Genomic DNA, 18850 nt, shown 5'->3' with positions numbered 1-18850 from the left:
CTTCTTTAAGCTAATTATAGAACAACATTTAAACTTCCCCCAGGTAAAACCAAAAAACTCAGCTAAAGCAGGCATGTATGGAGAAGTAGCCCTAGGGATAAAGTGGACACTTGGACAAAATGAGACAGGTTATTTCTGTACTTGGCGTTTTCTGGAAGGTGGATTGAGTATTTTAAGCGGTAAATATATCATCACAGTCTTTGCAAAACAGAACTTAATATTTAATAAATGTTAGTATCTTCGTAGCTAGTAGTTAAAACTATGTGAGAATGCAAATGGTTTAAATTGTGGTGCTGTTAGACACTTTGTTTATAAAGCTGGTGCATAGACTTTCTGAATGATAAGTTATCTTTCAAATGCAGATGAACACTCTCTGTGCACTTCATGAAAATTAAGAGCTATTGAACTCTGTCAGATAGAAATTTGAAAACACACCACGCATTTTATTAGCGCTTAAAACTGTTGCAGTGCTAAATACGGTGTCTTCTACAAGTGTGGAGTTTAGTGTGCGTTGGTTAATATATAGGCTTGTTGTTGTTTGGTTTTCTTATCAGTCCGTACAGTTAGACGTCTTTAAAATCTGCCTGGGAGCAGCTGGCAGCTGACGTGCTGGGGTTGGCACCACCCAGGTCCAACGTGACATCACCGGGAGAAGTCTACCTCGGTGCTCAAGGAAGTTGGTGTGGGAGCCAAGCTCCGGAACGTGTAGCTAAACTGCTGGATTTAGTAAATGCTGAGAACGCGGAGGGCATGTAAAAATGGAATTCCTGAAAAAAATTGTTCCCACTGTCGTTTCTGGAGATGTAGTTGTGGATGTTGGGAGTCCTGCCCGGGAAAGCTCCCCAAGGCTACTGAAGATGAGACGTGTCAGGCTGTTCTCATTAGGACAGACAATAGATGAAGATGAGGAGACACATGTTTTACATCCTGATTACAGTATGTATCCATGTCATCAACCTGGTAAAAACCGATTACTAAGCTTTTTCTTCAGATCATGATTATTTTGCTAAATTGACAAATTTTATTATAAAAGGCCTTTTTATCAGAGTTGCTATGATAATGGTGTCTTTAGTTTTAGAGCTATTTTATCATTGAGACACTATCACCTATTTGAAAGCAGTCTTACAGGACTTCTAATGTGCTCCTTGTCTTTGCGCTCCTGTGTGATTTTTTTTTTTTTTTCCCCTTTTTGGGATAAATATCCCTGTTTAAATTTTTAAATTGTAACGTAGCTATGATTAGGCACTAAGAGTTTTCTAGACTGACTCTGACTGCAGTGCAGGGTTCAAGTTTTGTGTCATCTTTTCTCTCCCTGTTTTTCAAATCCCCTAAGATTTCAAAGGCTTTCCTTTTAAGAGTCTTTTCATTTCAAACATGCTTATACTTTCCTTTTTTAGTGTTTGGAAAACTGCAGATTTTTTATAAACATAAAATGTAAATTAAGTCAAGTAAGAATATGGACATTGTGGAGAGAATTTTTGACTTAAGAATATGGGTAAGCTTGCTTGTATGAAGATTTTTTAATTTTTTTTTTACTACCTGTTAGTGTCTAAATATTACAGTGTATTGTGCTAATAAAAAGAAGTAGAATGAGTTAATGTTCCCTTTTCAGCAGTTCAGCTGGGTGGCAATGAAAAATCCGGGTTTACTTTTTTTTTTTTTCTTTTTGCCTTCAGCGAAAATAGTAAGGTCTTGAGCCTTTATGGTCTTGGATCCTGATGGTTGTCAGATGCACAGTTTTTACCCTTTGCTATGTGGTGGCTATTTTCAGGAATTAGTGTGGCCCTGAAGTTTTTTCCCTTATGTGTGTAACTGCAAAGATGTGAGATGGTGACATCAGTCTTATTGGGTGGTGAATTTACAGCCTTAACTGTGGAATTAAATTTGTGATGGTGGTGGGAGAAAGGGGTTTCCTTGGAAAGACTTTTCTTAGCCTTTCTGATGGTAATATAGACCAACTTTTTTTTTTTTTTTAATGTGTCAGGTTGAGTAACAGCAGCTGGGGAAAAGAGGGACAGCAGGGAAATTTTTCCCATGTCTAACAAATTAGAACAGGTTAATGTTGTAATGGTATGGGCTGTTGAAGACTTCTTACAGAAGAAGGTCTGTTAAGACTGTTATTGCCTATATGCTTGAAAACTCTGATCAGAAGCTCATGGTATCTGAAAGGCTCCTTTAGCCAGGTTTGTGTCCTCATTTAACTTTGAATGCTGTAGAGCCTTGAAGTTTATAGTTGAGTATCACTGTGATGTGCGTGGCTTAAATATCTCCATAGGCATATCTCATCAATTCTGCTTTTATGCTGTATTATGATTTCTTTATAGCTCTCACTTTTAAATAATACTTCATTTCAAATGTTATAATTTCAGAATAAATAGAATTGTCTTTGTGCCGTGTTAAAAGAAAATGCTATAGCCTGAAGTTTGTAGACAAAACAGATGCCTTCGTGTACCTTTGTTCAATGTTTTGTCGATAGTTTGAGCAAATGAGGATAATAATCATAGAATACACCAGTCCTACTGTTGAAGATGAATTCTCCTTTCTTGCTCATTAAATATTTGCCAAATGGTGATTATTAGGAGTGATTTTGTGGAAATCAGTAGTGCCTGACTAATATCACTTAATAGTGTGATGTTGTCATTTTGCGAAATGCAGACTTATAGTCTCTTCTGGGATCATGCTTTTACAATAGCAGATAGTAGCTGAATCCTCTTTAAATTATCTGCTTATTTCTATTTTTGTATCTTGGTAATGGAATGAACTGCTCTGCTGGAATAGAGCAAAAGAACTACTGTGTTTACCGGTTGGGTATGCTGCAGAAGGCAGGTGCCAACAAAACAGGTAATAAAACAATAGAATGATTTGAAAAAAGATTTGTAAACGTTTACGTGCTTAATGTCAGCAGATGTTCTAATGCACCGCTGAATTTAATGTGATGAAGCTGTTCAGGAACTCGATAGGTTTTAAAGCTAAGGTGGTTTGACCTGTAGATATGTTTGAATTTGAAAGTGGATGGGTGGTGGTGTGTGGTTTTTTTTTTTTTTTCCCCTTTTTGTTCCTTATTGCTGCTGTTTAGGAACACTTTTGTGTTAATGAGAATTCAGGTGAAATACCAAGTCTGGCAATGATTTTAAAGTATAGAAGTATTTTAGAAGTTCTTCAACCAACCAACCAAAAATCCTATTCCTGACATCCAAAGCATAAAAGTATTATTTTGGTAATACCACTTAGTTGGGTTTGTATATATCTGACCTAAATATTTTGTGTTGAATTCAAGTGATGAGGGTTTTTTTTTTTTTTTTTTAGGATTAAAATGTTTATCAGTGTTGCCTTTCAAAATGTTAACTCACTTTGTTTTACAGCTGAAAACAAGGCCTTAGAAATACATGCTCTGTGATGCATCTTTTAAAATGTGTAGCTTCTGTCAGAATAGTTTCAAGAGTATTTTAGAAATCTTTCATAAATGTCTTTTTAGATTTGTAAGATTGTTAGAACTCTAGGAAAAAAAACACCTCTCGCTGAAGAATTTGCATATGATTGTGTGTATCACAGCACTTAATAGATGTTAGTAAAAGAATAGGCAGTTCTTTTAAACTTGCAGCATTTAAGAGTTGACATGTTCTCAGTTTTAAAAATAGATGTCTCAAAAAAGCTCCAATCCATATCAAACACAGGAAGATGAGCTTGAAAAATCCTGAGAAAGTCTTTTCACGTGCCAAAACCCACATCCAAGTGTGTTCACGGACAGACGCATCTATAACGTATTTCATATTCTCCTGCCTTTTGCTGTTTGTAGCGTTAAAAGGGAACACCATGACTGCTCTGGGCAAACTGGCAAGTGGCAGCTGGAGCTGTGGTGTGGGAAATGTGCCCTTCTGTCACTGGTCTGTGCTTCTGTTGCGTTGTAAGGCAGGGTAGCTTACGACTGTGGAACAGTCTTGATGGCCAACTGTGTAAGTTAAATCTGCAATAACTGCACAAGAGATGTTAAATTTATCAGTGATGTGAGTATTCTCATTGCTCACAGCGTCCATGTTATTTCTGTGTATGGAACAGGTCTCCTTTTGCAAACATTAAACCCGCTTTCCTCGGAGCAGAAGTAAGACGACAGAAATGTGTTGTATAGTGGTAAAGGAATGAGTAATAGAGCCGTAATTGCCTCAGGGGTCTAACGTCAGGGGCTGGATACATATAAGCTGCCTATGAGCGCTGCGTCCCTGTACTACCAGCGTCTCTGCAGGGCATATTCAGCTCCGTGTTGCATCTCTGATCAGCCTGGTACAGCAGAGGATGACCAGGAGCCTCAGCATCTGTCTGGAATAAAAGTCAGTTTCTGGACCTGTGTTCCGAGTTCCAGTTAGAGAAGACTGGAGGGGTTAGTGGGCAACTAAGTGCCATGGTTTCCCTCTTGCCCCCAGTCGCTGTTTGCTTTTCGCTTACATTCAGAGGCTGCTCCGTAATTCTGTTGGGGATCCAGAATGCTATTTACATAAAAATCTCTAACCCTCCCTCCTGTTTTCTTATCACAGCAGATAGCATTGTTTTGCTTGATTAATGCCCCAGGAAATTGTTCTACGTATATTTTCCATTAGAAGTAATAAGGAACCTTTCTTAAGGGCCTTTGGAACCTGCTTTTGAAGCTCTTTGCAACAGAAGGTAGGGGATTTTGTTTAGATTTTTGAGTGTGACTTTTACAAGCGGATCCGGCTGATCTAACAGTTTGCTGCCAGTGAAAAGGGCACTCTTGCTCCCAGCTGTGCAGCCCTTGCCCATCTCTTGTTTGGGCACTGGTGTGGCCTTTCCTTGATGTGATTTCATTTCACAAAGCCAGCAGAAAATGTTCTAATATTTTTTGTGCAGTGTTTTTGACGTGAATTGGCAAGGGGAATCAGCTCACTGAGAGAGGGATTTTTTGGTCAGTAGTCGGGGCAGCAGAAAGTAGCAGTCACCTTCTGGATACCCTCTGTTTTGAATATATTGATTTGTGGAAAACGAACTCTTTAATATTTTAGGTAAGTGGAAACATAAGCATCTCTCCAGAGTTTTATTTTAAGCGCAGTGATGATAAGTTTTACTATTACTGCTTATAAGCAGATACAATGACCATTGGGTAAATGTGTTTTTTTGTTTTTTTAAGTAAGGCATTTGCTTAAGATGGAATCAATAATGAGCTGAAAGAATGTCCAGCAAGTCTTTTGAAAAGTAAGCCCAAGTGCAAAGGGAGTGCACCTCTGACTTGTTCATTTTACCATTAATATGGAAAATTGACTACAGTTATATTTAATTGTTAAAAAAAAAATAATGGTATGACTTGGTTCTAGGAGATATCTCCAATATTATTTTTGGCCCTATTTTTTGAGATATCATTTTTTAAAATTGTATTGTGTACTTGGCTGTATGCCTAATATGCTTTTATTGTAGCCATCTCAGAGTTTCATCTGAAGCATAAGCATGCATGGATTTACAATGAATATACTTTTTTCCCTACAGTGTTTGTAGCTTTTTTCCGTTTTTTCCCCCTTTTTTTTTTCTTGCCAAACCTTAGCTTTACCTCATCCCAAAGAGTGACAAAGTAATTGTAACTTAGCGCTTCTTTCAGTATAACTCAAAGGTTGATCTAGAAGAGCCTTTTTTCATACTTAACAGCTACTCATATGGACTTCATTAGAAGGTAATTTACGTGTTTTCCTCTGAGATATGGTGAACAGAGCTTACAGGTTTTTTAATGCTATTGTTCGCTTAATAGACTATCTCTGCATCACATTCGCGCGTTGTTTTTTTTCTCTGATTTTATGATTCATGCATCTTCTGGACTTTGAGCACTTAAAAGGTTTGCTGAGGCTTAAACGTGTTAGTATAAAGTTTCATATGACAGCTGAACCATTGTAGTGGCTCAGTGCTGCGAAAAGGAGATTATACCCTTCCACTTGTATAGTTGTCTCATATATTTGTTTGTAGTGGTACTGGTGCAAGTTTGTCCTTGGGGAGACCATGCAACTTGCTAAACCATCAGGAAACTCCCCATTCCAATTAATAGGCAACAAACTGCAATACCATAGGAAACAACCAGCAGTGAATGTCAGAAATCCTGGTGTTTGGGCGCTTTTTCTTTTTTTTTTTTTTTTTTTTTTTTTTTTTTTTTTTTTACTTTGTGTTCTGCAGATTGTAAGTACTTAAGGTGAAAAGACAGAAACAATGATAACTCTTCCATTTATTTAAAAAAAAAAAAGTATTAGATGTGAAATACTTAGATGCGAAATACTTAGATGCAAATATTCTTTAAACATCTTTAGGCTAATTCTTCCAGATAATGCAGTTAATACTTGGATGGGGTTGTAAATAAAAGAAAAATCTTTCCCTTTTGAATTCACAATTACTTTACACTAAGACAGTTGGGAGACAGACAAAAAGAAAGCTTTTAACTTGAAGGAGAGGGAGAGAAAGGTGACAACATGAGCAGAATGAGAGAAAATTTAACATAAGCCAGGAAAAGAAGCAAGTCTTCAGAAGATCCTGCAGTAGCCTATAAAGGGAGCTGGGAAGTGCTGAATTCAACAAGACATGGAGAAACTCATTGCAAAAATAATGATATATGCTACTGTAAAACCATTCATTCTATGATATGGTGATAATACAAGGAAATAAAAGTATTCTTTTAAGTTCTTTGTGTCTAAACTGTCCACAGGACTTGAAAATGACATTTTGAGTGGGAGAAGGGTTTAGCATGTTATTCCTTTTTGATTCACACTGTAAATCTCTTGCACGTAGAACAGATTTTAAAACATACCTGTGACACGGCTATCTGTTTTCTATAACGTTTCTCTGCAGTCCAAAGTAAAGCCTGTAAGAGGCTGGACAGCATATAAAATCAAAATCTCAGCTTATTTTTGAGGAGCCATTTTCCTTTAAGTGTAAAACTGTTATCCTTTAAAACACATTAAAATGGATCACCGGGCTAAAAAATCCAAAACACCACCCCCTTTAGAAGTATTTCTAAAGTCAATAAAGTGTTTACCAGCAGGATTAAATCAGCAGTTGCATATAAAGATGCCATGCTAATGACATCAGCAATTCAGGTTTAAGTTACAGAAAGGTTATAATTTGAAGGTTTTCTTAAATGGTTCTTCAATTTCAGTTGAAAAGGGAAAAAAAAAAAGTGTTTCAAATGCAAAGCTTCTAGTTTATAGGTGATCTAAGAAGCCTTAATCTTCTCTAGAAGTGATTTTTCTGTTTGTTTCTAATGAAAATGTGAATCGTAAATGGAAGATGCGGACATGACATGACATTTTTCAGTAATTCATGATACTTTTGATGGCTTTTGGCAGTTTCTGTTGGCTGCACTTGTTAGCTGTTTTATGTCTTGATTTGTAGACTTCATATTTCTAGTTGCTTTTGTTCTGAGTTCTTAAATAACAGAATGCTTCTTACCCTGCGAGTGCTAACTTTATATGCGTTCCTTCTGAAAATTATTGCATGCATCCAAACTGAGGAAAAATAATTTCAACTATCTTGTCTTAATCAGGGGCTACTCTGGAAAACCTTTCCTTTTTCAGTAAATGGCATTCTTTGGGTCTCTAACTTGGCACTGAATAGCCTTTAGCTGTCCTTCAAGTAAGGAAATGTCGCGAGTGCCACCTTCAATTGGGAATATGTTTTCTCAATTCTTAAGTGCCGTTGAAAAACACCTGTCATTTGGGAAGCAGTGTTTGTGGCCTCGGCTGTTTTACTTGACGTGCATCATCTTGCTCTCCAGCCAAGTTCTAAGGTCCCTGCAAGCAGAGACCCTCCCAGACAGAGGGTTCTTGGCTCCTGCTCCAAGGTTTTTGGTGTTTATGTCTGTTTATAAAGGAAAGATTCTGTTAAGAGAAATCCACGTGCATTACTAGTTTGAAGAGAGATAGGTGAAATTTTCAGAAAGCCTCATCACTTTAGCAATGGTACCTTCTAAAGGGATTAAGTTCATATCTGCAGCAGTTTTTCATCGGGCACTCTGGATGTTCAGGACTCGATTTATACCCTTGCTTTACAAGGGGAGGCTTTCGTTGCCCATTGATAAGACCAGTATGGCAATATGAACTTTAGAAACTTTACCATCAGGATGCTGTTGCACGGTCCTACTAGATGCAGACCCAAACCTTTGGTGTCCCTTGGCATCTTTTAAGATGCACTGGGGTGAGCCTTTTCTCAGTTACTTCTTTGAGAAGATGGCTGGCTGAAGGGAGCATGTTTTTCATTTCAAAATATTTTCTAACTTGACAGCAGGAAAAACAGGAAGTAAACCCCATAAAAGCGGCTCATAACTTGTATAAAAATACTGTGTTTCTCCAGTATGTTGTTTCCTGTTGGCTAGAGATAGTTTTAAAATATTGCTTCTTTATTCTTTGCTTGGCATTTCCATAAAGTGTTATTTTATGGAAGGAGCAGTATAGAACTGAGTAGTTTAATTTGCCCAGAAGTTGATGAAATTATACCATATACATTTGTAGGTAGATTGTATGTTTGGAAAGGTAACATGTTCATCTTAATTACTGAGAGAAATGAACAGTATGCTAGGGCTCTATCCAGAAATAACGTGACTGACAAACAGAGAGCAGCCGGCTCCATGAACAGAAAAAGTTTAAGCATATTCTCCATTTTACCTGAACATGTTTCTACCACTTGATTCCAGTTCTTTAACTTAGTAGGGATTGCAGTGGGGTGATCCTGTCCCTTTCCATTTCATCTGCTCTGCCAGATACAGGTGCGTGGATGGAGAGTGTCTTAGTGTATGTGTGTGTGTGTTAGGTGTTTGGTATCTAACTCTTGCATTTAGCTGCCTTTGAATTTGGTACTTCACCTCATTTTTCTCCCTTTCTGATTTTTTTTATTTCTTTTCTCGCTTTTTTTCAATGCAACAGCATGGTTACTGAGGACAAAGGTTCAGAAATGATACTCATATAAATTCCATTAATTCTGACTTGCAAATCGATGTGTATGTATGAATTACCTTTTTTAATCTTAAAAGCATTTCTCTTTTGTACTCCTGCTTCAGGTTTCTACAAGAATATCTGTTGTTTCACAGAGATGGAAAAGCTGTAAAATTCAATATTAAAAGCACTTAATTGTTTAAATTCCGGTAACAAAAACATTAAAAAATCACACTGTAATGAAGCATTTGTTGGCTTTGGAGTGAAGAAATATGCCCATTCAGTTCAACTATGAAGAATGACATGTTATAATGTAATTATTTTATGTATTTATGATATTGGGCGATGGAGCTCCTTATGCTCCTTCCCTGTGTAAGTGAAACTTGAGGAATGGCCATTTCGGGAGTTGAAACCTCCAGAGAAAATTGCCCCTGCTCGCTTTCCTTCTCCTGCCCATACCTACAGCTTTCAGAGTCCTTATACTGTGTGTGCAGAGCTTGTAAAACTACTGCCTACATGGGGATTTCAGCTACGGTGGGTAAGTTGGTAGGTTTGTGCTTGTGAGGAAGTTTAGCAGAGGCACCTGAATTAACACCTGAATTAGTTCCTACTTGTAACTGCAGTCCGGCATCCCCCTGCCTGCCCTTAGCCCTCTGGGGCAGAGGGGGCTGAACCAGACATAATCTGCATTATGCCGAGCCGTAAAGTGCTTTAATGTATATAAACAGAAATGGGCTGCAGGCTGCCAAGGGCAGCAGCTCAGGAGCAAATATACAACTTTGCTTATGGCAGAGGGAAGGGAGAAATTTATCTCCTGACGCAGAGCAAGGCAAATGCACGAGTACCTTCATCTGCCGTGGGCGTCTGCAGCTGAGAACATTTTCTACCAAAGTACTATTGCACTCATGAGGCTTAACAGACTTGGGACTTCCCTGCTGAGTTTACCCCTATAGCTAATTCACTTTTAACTTTTTTTTTTTTTAAAGTTTTTCTGGATGAATCCTAATTTTCCCCACTGCTTTCGATAAGGGTAGAGTAGCTGATCGTCATATAATGCAAATATGATGTTTCCCATAAAAGCGGCACAGACATCCAGCAGCTTGGGAGGAGCAACAAAAATAGAAACATAACTGCTTCGTAGCAGTTGTCTTAAGGCCTTGTAGGGTAACAGAGTTAAGCCTTTCCCTACTCTATCCATTTAAATGCCCAGCAGCTAAGCTGGGATTTTCCATGTAGCTCCCTAACTGTTTACAGGTTCCATTTAAAAAGTTGGTGAAAACTGGAGTGCCGGTTCCCCACCACCAGTACGTTGGTACATTAATGCTGAAGCACAGTAAGGAGGCTGACACGGTACAGAATCAGGCAGATCAGATCTTAGGGCAGTTATTTCAGGTTGTATGGCACAGACAGAAGCGTACTGATCAGGCTTTATACCTTTAAGATTTATTTCCCATCGTGGAAGGTGGAAACTGAGCATCTGAGAGGGAGTAAATCACTGAGTTCTCTAGAATTTTAACTACTACTTAACTGCCTGTGAAAATAGAGAAACTGCGATTTGTCAGGCTCATGAGATGCGGTAACAGCTATAGGTTCGTGTGTGGCTTTACCTGTCTTATTTCCTCTTGGAGAGAGATTGGTTAAATATCATCTCAGAACTGCCTGCCGGGTTGTTTGAAATGCTTCGCTTTTATTACTGATGCGTTTCCTTATAATATTGTGGTGTTTGCTGATCTGGAAAGCTGGATTTTCAGGAAGGGCGAGATTGAAATCTGTTTAGTCTAAATCCTTATGAAGTTGTTAAGGTCTTTGTTAAACTACCTCAAAAGCTGTTTGATTTTTCAGGGTTTAATTATTCTTTCTTTAAAGTTCTGGGGGATTTTTTAGTTTGGTGGGGTTTTTTTGTGGTGATAGTTTTTGGTTTTGTTTTGTTTTTGTTTTTTTAAGGTAGGGTTACTATTCAATCGAGATAATGTTAACTTACTGAAAAGTTAAATATTAACAGTATCCTCTTTGATCTTACGTAATGACTACATTCTGCAAAAAGCCGTGCATCTTCAGTGTCCTTCCAGAACCAGTTGGAAAACTCATAGTTATAATTTACTTTAAATGGGAAATATTATTTGTAGTTCTTTGCCTGAATGCGTTTTCCATCAGTCCATGTCATCCTGAAGATGAATGCAGTAGGACTGAAAACCTCAGAGAAACTTTTGGTAGCAACAGCAACTGCAGGTTTTTTACATAATCTAAAAGAATGTCTTTAACTGTGTTTTTTAAATTGGACATTTATGCTGGAATGATTAATGCAAATTGTTTTGTAGAGGGATAAGTAGACAAATCCCTTGTTATTGTTATCTTGGCCATCCCAGTAGAAAAGAGCTGCACTGGCGGGTTGAGGGAGGGAGATGGTATGATATGAATATACTCTTAGAGAAATAAACTATTGTAGAACTGGGGAATAACGCTTCAAATGGAGGGGGAAAAAAAAAAGGAAATGAGGCTAAAAGTCTGTAATGTTCTTTGAAATGTAAGTGAATGACATATAAAATGTTACTTCTTTGTCATTTAAAAGCAAGCTTTAAGAGGTTAAATATTGCTCTTTTAAGATGACTTATTGAGCAATATCTTCAGTCGTGAAAATCCCCCTACATTGTCAGCCTTTAGAGGTGAAGCTGAAACAACATTGTGTGAGTGATAATAAATATTTTTTTTTTGATCTCGTATATTGGTCTTTGCCACAAGCCAGAGCTCTGGCAGTTATAGAAACAGTAGGTGTTGTGCACTGCACTTATTTTATGTACATTGTTCAAAATAGTTGCCAGCAATGTTTCTCAGCAGCTCCAAGAAAAAGGCACAATGCTACTTTAATTAAAGAAAAGCTGTATAAACAACCTTTTCAAACACATTTGTAATAAATGTATTGGTCCTAGTAAGTATAGTGATCCTTTTAGAAATGTTTTTATTAAATTCCAAATTCTACAAATAGAGAAAAGGAAACGTGTTATCTGTACTACAGCACCATAGTGTCTGATCTCTTACATTAGATACTATAGATACTTCTAATCTATAAGAATAATCAAATATTCCCTGTTGTGTCACTGGGCTTGCTGTATGTGTACAGAATATTACATCTACAAGGTACGTGTTCTTGAAGGGCTGAATTGACTTTGCTTGTGTCGGTGGAGCGGGCTATGAATGCACAGTACCACCAATGGGTACTCTAATACTTCCTAGGTCTATTTGCAGCCTGAAGGCTGCAGATTTACATCGCCGAAGCATCTCAAGCAATTTGCTTCTAGCCGTCCACTTTACTAAAAGGTTTTCATATCTAAGCAAAAAGCATGGTGTGGACCAGCCACTTGCATTAATCACTTTAGTAGAGCGCAAACAGCTTGCATTCACAGATTGAGCACTTCTGCTTTACTACACCTATTCTTGTCTGGTTTTTTTAAGAGCTTACTGATACCACTGTGCCCATTCACAGGTACCTCACCTGAACTCTTGAGAAAGTATCAAAAACATAGACTTTATAGTAGTCTGCTCCCTTCAATAGTGAAATCTGATCCAGAATCAAAAGGTATGCAAATATTGGGATCAGTATATAAATTATGTATTTATTGGAATTCTGTAATATCCGGCCTACTAATATAAGGGTGCACAAATCCTCCTTTGAGAGTTTCTGTTGGGATTGTTTTTATTACATAAACCAGCGGCAGATCAAAGCTATTGGCTTATAGTTAAATGCAAGTGCTTTCTTTTCCGTCTTCTCTCTAGGTTGTAAAATAATAATCTTACGCAAGACTTCCCATATAAGTACTCCAAAGTGATAGGTATTTTTAGACTTTTTCACAGTGGACATACTTGGTGCTCTCAATTTTAAACACAGTGTACTTTCCAGAAGTCTGTTTCATTTTCCTCTCTGAAAACAAGGAACTGGAAAAGAATCCGTGGTGTAAATGACATTTTCTTACACTGTTTTAGAAATACATGACGATGACATCTCGTAACTCTACACAATGAGTTGTATTGGGCTCTTCTCAGTGAATTCACTTCGTCCGCACTTGGCAAGGTTCACAGGCTTGTAATCCATGGGTTTTCTTTCCTGCTTTTGCTATTCTTGTTTTGATTAAAAACAAAAGGTTACATTTTAAACTTCTTGGCTTATCCTGAAATCTTCTGTTTATTCTAGTATCTGGTAGGTTATTTCATTAACTCAATACAAAGTCAAAACAAAACCCAGAAAGTCCAAAATTCCAGTAATTGTCATCTATATATCTTTGATTGTAAAAACGTGTAAATTGGGTTGTGAGGAAGAAGAAATGTTCGAAAGCTTGTGCACAGTTGTATAATAAGATAATGCTAATGACACTGATGCTTATATGATAATGCTAAGGTACTGAGAGATCCGTTATCCGTCTTGTTAAATGGACTTGTTTTCCTTTTTTCTTTTTTTTTCTTTTCTTTTTTGGTTGGGGGGAACGGCACACTAAAAGTATTTGGTGTGTACCATTGTTAAATCTTATAAATTAGTGAAGTCCACTGAATCAGACTTCTTATGCCTGTGCATGTATGTATGAAAACATACGTATTATGTATATTCATGCAGTTTTAAAAGGCAAATTCTCTTTTCAAAATATTTTTGTTCCTAATATTAAATATTCCTAATCTTCAATATTTCTACTGAAATCCTCAGAAGGAAAAGCTGATACTTTTGGAACATACAGTTCTCAAAATATTCTTGACATCATAGAAGTTCTTAATGGGCTAATATCTTCTATTGAGCTAACTGCATTTAAAATTAATTGCTAGTATCCTTGAGGAAGCCCTATCGACAGTGATCTGTAGTTGATATTATGAATAAATAATCATGCAACAAAATCTCAGCTGCCGTGGCAGGAAGCCATGTAACTTCCTTGGCCAAACACATCAATATCATAAATAAATGCAAATTTTTAAAAAGAGTTCCTAACATTCACTAGCTTTTGAAACACTGCTTTACAGAAATACTGGCAGCTCCTCTGTTTGTTGAAAGTCGTCTTAACAGGACTCCAGAAGGTGGAACATTGAGATTAGTATTTCTGTTTTAGTGTATCTCCTGAGGTTTCTGGGCTGATTGTTTTTTAATAAGTTTCTGGTGCTAATAACTTAAAGAATAAAAGCTGAGTGGGGAAAAAGGGCAACTACAAAGAACCCAAAGTGTATTTTAAAAAGTCATTATTTTTGAGGTGCTGGGAGAGTTGGCTCATGATTTTGGAATGCTCGCTGTTAACAAGGATTCCTTTGAAGAACTCTCTGTAGCCCAGTGTTAAAGGCAGTCAGAGACCAACCATAATTAATACAGTCTTTCAAATTAGTGGTGAAATTCATCAACCAGTTCCAAAATCTGACCTTTATATCCTACTCATAACAAAATACAACCTCTGTTATATCTTATTTAGTAAGAGGAAAAAAGAATGCTTGAAGTATAACTTTGAATGTATTCATAAAAGAGGTGATAAAAAAGGAGTATGAGGTAAGCGGAGGTGCTACACAGGCAGTATTACCTGAAACAGGCTTAGGAAAGAAGGTTTGGTGCAACGTCCCAAAGAGTTGCTCTGTGTGAACGCACGTTCTGTACCCTGTCTGGGGAGAAACATAAAGGGCTATCCAGATATAGGTTGCATTTTCATATCCTGGTAGAGAAAAATACTTTTTGCATGGGAAAATTTGGTTTATTTTTAATCTATGAAAACTAAGTGATCACACCAGTCTCATTTTTAATGGAACTGTTCATCTCCTGAACGGGTGTCAGACAGCAGTTGGCTCGATGGTCGAACGGGCCGGTGCTTCTCCCATGTCCTTCTGCTGGTACGTTAGACCTGTTGTTCAGAACTGCTTAGCTGGACATCGACTAGTTTATGTTACCTCCCTGGTAGTGGTAAGGATTTTGTCTCTTTGGGAGGCATGTGTGTGTGTAGATTTGAAAAACAAAACCCAACAACAATAAAAAAAACCCAACAAAGCCCAAACCAGCACCAAAAATAACCCAAAACCACAAAAACCAAACCATAAGTGTTTGCTGTACACCATTCTTAAACCTTTTCAACAATTTCAGAGAATTCTAGTTTATCTGAGGGCATAGGTATGATTTCCTCCTGGTGGCTGTTTTACTCCTGGTACAGGGTGGGTGGCAGTTGTGAAACTATGTAGGTTTTTAAAAAATTAACTTCAAGCAGATTTAGTTGATCAGTGTACCTTGGACCTGTATGATTAATTTTTTTTTTAGTTCATCTGTATGGTGTGTGTCAAGTTATAGTTTAAATAAACCTAATTAAACTACTCTTAGCAGCCAGTGTCACAGTAATCTCGGTATCCAGTTCTCTCCATTTTCTGTATTTGACTAAAGGGTGATGTTTTATGTGTAGTTTGGTGTCAGTTACGGAAACAAGCATTATTTTCTCCATATCCCATTTTCCTGTCTGTACTCAGAAGTCTTTCTGAAATTTTCGACTACTTTTACATTTGTCCATTAAAATCTTGAGACGCTTTCAGATGTGTTTTTGGCCTATGTAAAGATAACACCTGAAGTTGGCAGAGGGCCACCGCCTTTGGATGGTACCCGGTGGTGTGGGCAGAGCGGAGGAGGGTGGTCTTAAACCCCTTTACCCTGTGCTGAGGTGGACGAAGGCCATGGATGGCGCGTCTTGCTTTTTATCCCGAAGGAATGGTGGTAAATCCCCAGCCCCGCCTACAGGCAGTGTTGGATTCCATCCCCAGGAATCCAGAAACTTCACACCTAAGATACTTTCCGTGGGGGCCTTTGGGATGGTACCGAATGGAGTAATAAACCGCCAGACATGTCAAAATTGTTAAGTCCTTTAAAAGAAGCTAAGGATGCTGTGGGTGTCAAAGCCCAGCCCCCTGTAGTTCTCCTGCAGGCACCCACCCCGACAATACCAATTATGACCTTCCCGCCCCGCGCTGAGCGCCCGTTTTTCACGTTTCGGTATTTTTTTAATTCCCTTTTATTCTACCGGGTCCCTGCGGCCACGGCCGGGGGGGCGTGGCCCGACCGGGGAGGGGCGTGGCCGGGCGGGTCCCGCCTTCAGCGCGCGCCCGCCCCGCTCCCGGGCCCTGCGTCAGCGGGAGGCCGCGCGGCAGCGGCGCGGGCGCGGGCAGGCTGGCGCCGGCGGCACCATGCTCAGCCTGCAGGATGCCCTCTTCTTCGAGATCAACATCAAGTCTCTGCTGAAGTCCTGGAGCGGCGGCAGCAGCAGTGAGTATGGTCTCGCTGGCACCGGGAGCCGCTGCCTCTGACCGTGTTCCTTAGTATTGGTTTTATTTTTTTAAAATTTTTTTCTTTTCTTTTTTTTTTTTTTTTTTTTGCATGCTGCGGTGTGAAATTACGCTTTCAAAAAAGGTTTTTTAGCGGTCCTGTGTGCAACTTGGCATAGCCAGCATGAGGCAAGTGAAGCGCTCTGTCTGCTTCCCAGTTGTCATGTAAGACAATGTTATATATACACACACATATATATACATTCAGGCGCACGTATACATATATATATATAAAAAAAATTCCTAGGCTGCAGTTGTTTCCATCTGATAAAGTTCTTTTGCACCCTGTGCTGCCCGAGGGAGGTGACAAGTCTCTGCTCGTCTCTGCAGAGTTATCAGATGCTGACACTGTGGCTTACTTCTGTCAAGCTCCAAACGCTCCTTTAAAGCAAAACAGTCATCCTCAGACTGAGTGTTTTACAGCAGATGTTATTTTTGTGCCACAAACTTGTTGTTATACCTGCAAAAAGTGCCCGCTTTGATTTTCTAAAGGGCCCGGATCTAGAGTTTCTACGAGGTTTTCTTGTCTTAATTGCACTCGCAAAGGTGAGGATGCTGCTTCTCGTACCGACAACCCGTCTGTCCTCAGATCACCCCTTCGCACAGGCTTCAATGCAGGGGCTGGGGCCCCGGAGCTGCCTTGCACTGTGTGGCAGGCTCTCCTACCCTAAGCACAGCAGCTTAATGACAGTACGCCAGGAGGTGACAAAGATGACGTAATTGTACGTCAGCTAAGTATTTCGTATGTCATAAGTTTCTTGTATTTGTGAAAATTAAAAGAAGTCAAAAGCAGGGGGTATCTGTTATCTCAGCTTTATGTCACGTCTCATTATTACTGCTCGAGGTGTACTGGGAGGCAGTTTCCACTCTCCGAACACTTCATCTAAATGCCTCCGTTGGGATTTTTACGCCAATACAGCATTGTTTGTTTCTCCTGTCTGTCTTGTTTGGAGGAATTAGTGGCAACTTATTTATTATACAGTGTATTAATCGGTGCTAGGAGAGTATGCAGCTATTTAGTTTGCCCTAATACCTTATTCAGACGTGAGATTTGCTTTTTGCACTAACTACTGTAATTCGTGTTGTGGACTAATAACTTCTAGACTTATGGCTCCTAAGTTAAAACAATGAATATTTCAAAACAGGCATCCTCATAGGTTTTGCTTTTCACTTTGGTTTGTGTCTTGCAGATTAACTGTATCTGTTCCAAATTATACCTTGTAATAGTACTTGGTAGTTATTAATGTTCTTGTTGAAATAAAGATAATCGGGAGGGTTTTTCTAATATTTTATAGTAGAACTTGAAAGTGTCTCGTGAAAAATATTAAAAATCCTTAAAGTTGATTTTATTAGTGGATAATGTTCCAAACTAAAGTAAACCATAGGATACACTGTTACCATAATTTCAATCTACAACTAGATAAATAATTACTGCATGGATAAGGAGATGAATTGCAGAATGTAGACTAGATAACTGTCAGCTGTAAGCAGATAGAGAGTAATAATAATAAAAAAGGGTATCAGAGAAAAGGTTCTATCTGATGCTATATTTTCTCCTGTGTGTCCTCTGTTATGTAAGCGCAGTGGAGGAAGATCTTCCTGACTCTTCCGTCAGGAAGTGGTACTTGGATCATCTGCCAACAAACTAATTTTCTGTGCTCACTGATTAGATAGCCAGGCTTTCTTTCACTTCTTTCCACGATCGTCGCTCCATTTGTGAAAATTGTGGTGATTAGGGTGTAGCTGGGTGTCTGTTCTGGGAGAGCGTGAGAGTGGCATTCCGATGGCTTTCCACTCTGCAGGCTGGCCGGGAGCAGACCTCTCTGTGCAGCCTCTGCCGGGTTTGAGTACTGTGATTCACATGGATGGCTTAGTGAATCGAGCTGAGCGGGCAAGCCAGTTTTGCTTTTTTCCTAAAACATTTTCCAGTCAAGTGATGCAGTATGTGCAGAACAAGGAATTATGTTGAGTATGTGTTTGGAAATTCATTAAACGTGCACATGCTAAGAAATTAGTTGAGAAAGGGATTTTTTTTTTCCTTTGTGTTTTCATACAATTTTTATATGCAAATGCTACTTTTTATGGTTTATACGATAACTTCAGAATTTTGTGTACTAAAGAACATCAGAAGAGGAGTGGGTACACTTGCATGCATGCCCATATACATAAAAATAAGAATCTGTAGAGAAGTGTTTAAGTGTGTAACAGAAAGGCAGCAAAGCTCCATGGGTCTGGTTAAGGGCTTGCTTAGCTGGCATAATGTTGTTGCAGTGCTGGCTAAGGTTTTATTGTAGTTGATCTTTCTTCTTTCAGTAACAACAATGAAGTGACATTCATATGGCCTAGTTTCAGAATGCTGTCTCTGTGCCAACAATTTTAGGCATTGCTTCCTTTTAAATGGAGTCAGGAATGTTCTTTTAATCCAACAGTGAAGTGAGGATGTTCCTGCTTAAGAATTATTTGCTTACCGAAGTTGTGGATATAATGGGAGGCTTTTAATGGCTTGTCCTCGGGTTGCTTGGCTCCATAGTATTGAAGGAATCTTAGTTGTGATAATGCAACTTCTTAAAGTTATGGTTTCTGTTGTTTAGTCCATTGCAGTTTGAATATGTAGTCTGTTTAACCGTTCTTCT

At 38.6% G+C, this 18850-nt stretch overlaps 1 protein-coding gene across 5 annotated transcripts in view; it reads left to right on the top strand.

Annotated features, from left to right (window-relative positions):
* Window positions 1-653: 653 nt before the first annotated feature.
* The window catches only part of FRYL (FRY like transcription coactivator), a 145134-nt gene continuing 126937 nt past the window's right edge, over window positions 654-18850 (top strand). For 4 of the 5 annotated variants that reach the window (XM_074588011.1, XM_074588010.1, XM_074588009.1 and 1 more), the window contains exon 1: window positions 2827-2841. Coding sequence is in view for 1 of the 5 variants with exons in the window: in XM_074588012.1 (XP_074444113.1) it covers window positions 759-936 (178 nt within the window). In the remaining 4 variants the exon portion in view is untranslated. Of the gene's footprint in view, window positions 937-2826; window positions 2842-18850 lie in introns of those variants that run through there. The other variant, XM_074588012.1, reaches the window with a different exon arrangement.

The sequence above is a fragment of the Larus michahellis genome, chromosome 5 (genome assembly GCF_964199755.1).
Source record: "Larus michahellis chromosome 5, bLarMic1.1, whole genome shotgun sequence".
NCBI lineage: Eukaryota > Metazoa > Chordata > Aves > Charadriiformes > Laridae > Larus > Larus michahellis.
This window is presented reverse-complemented; position numbering and strand designations above follow the sequence as displayed.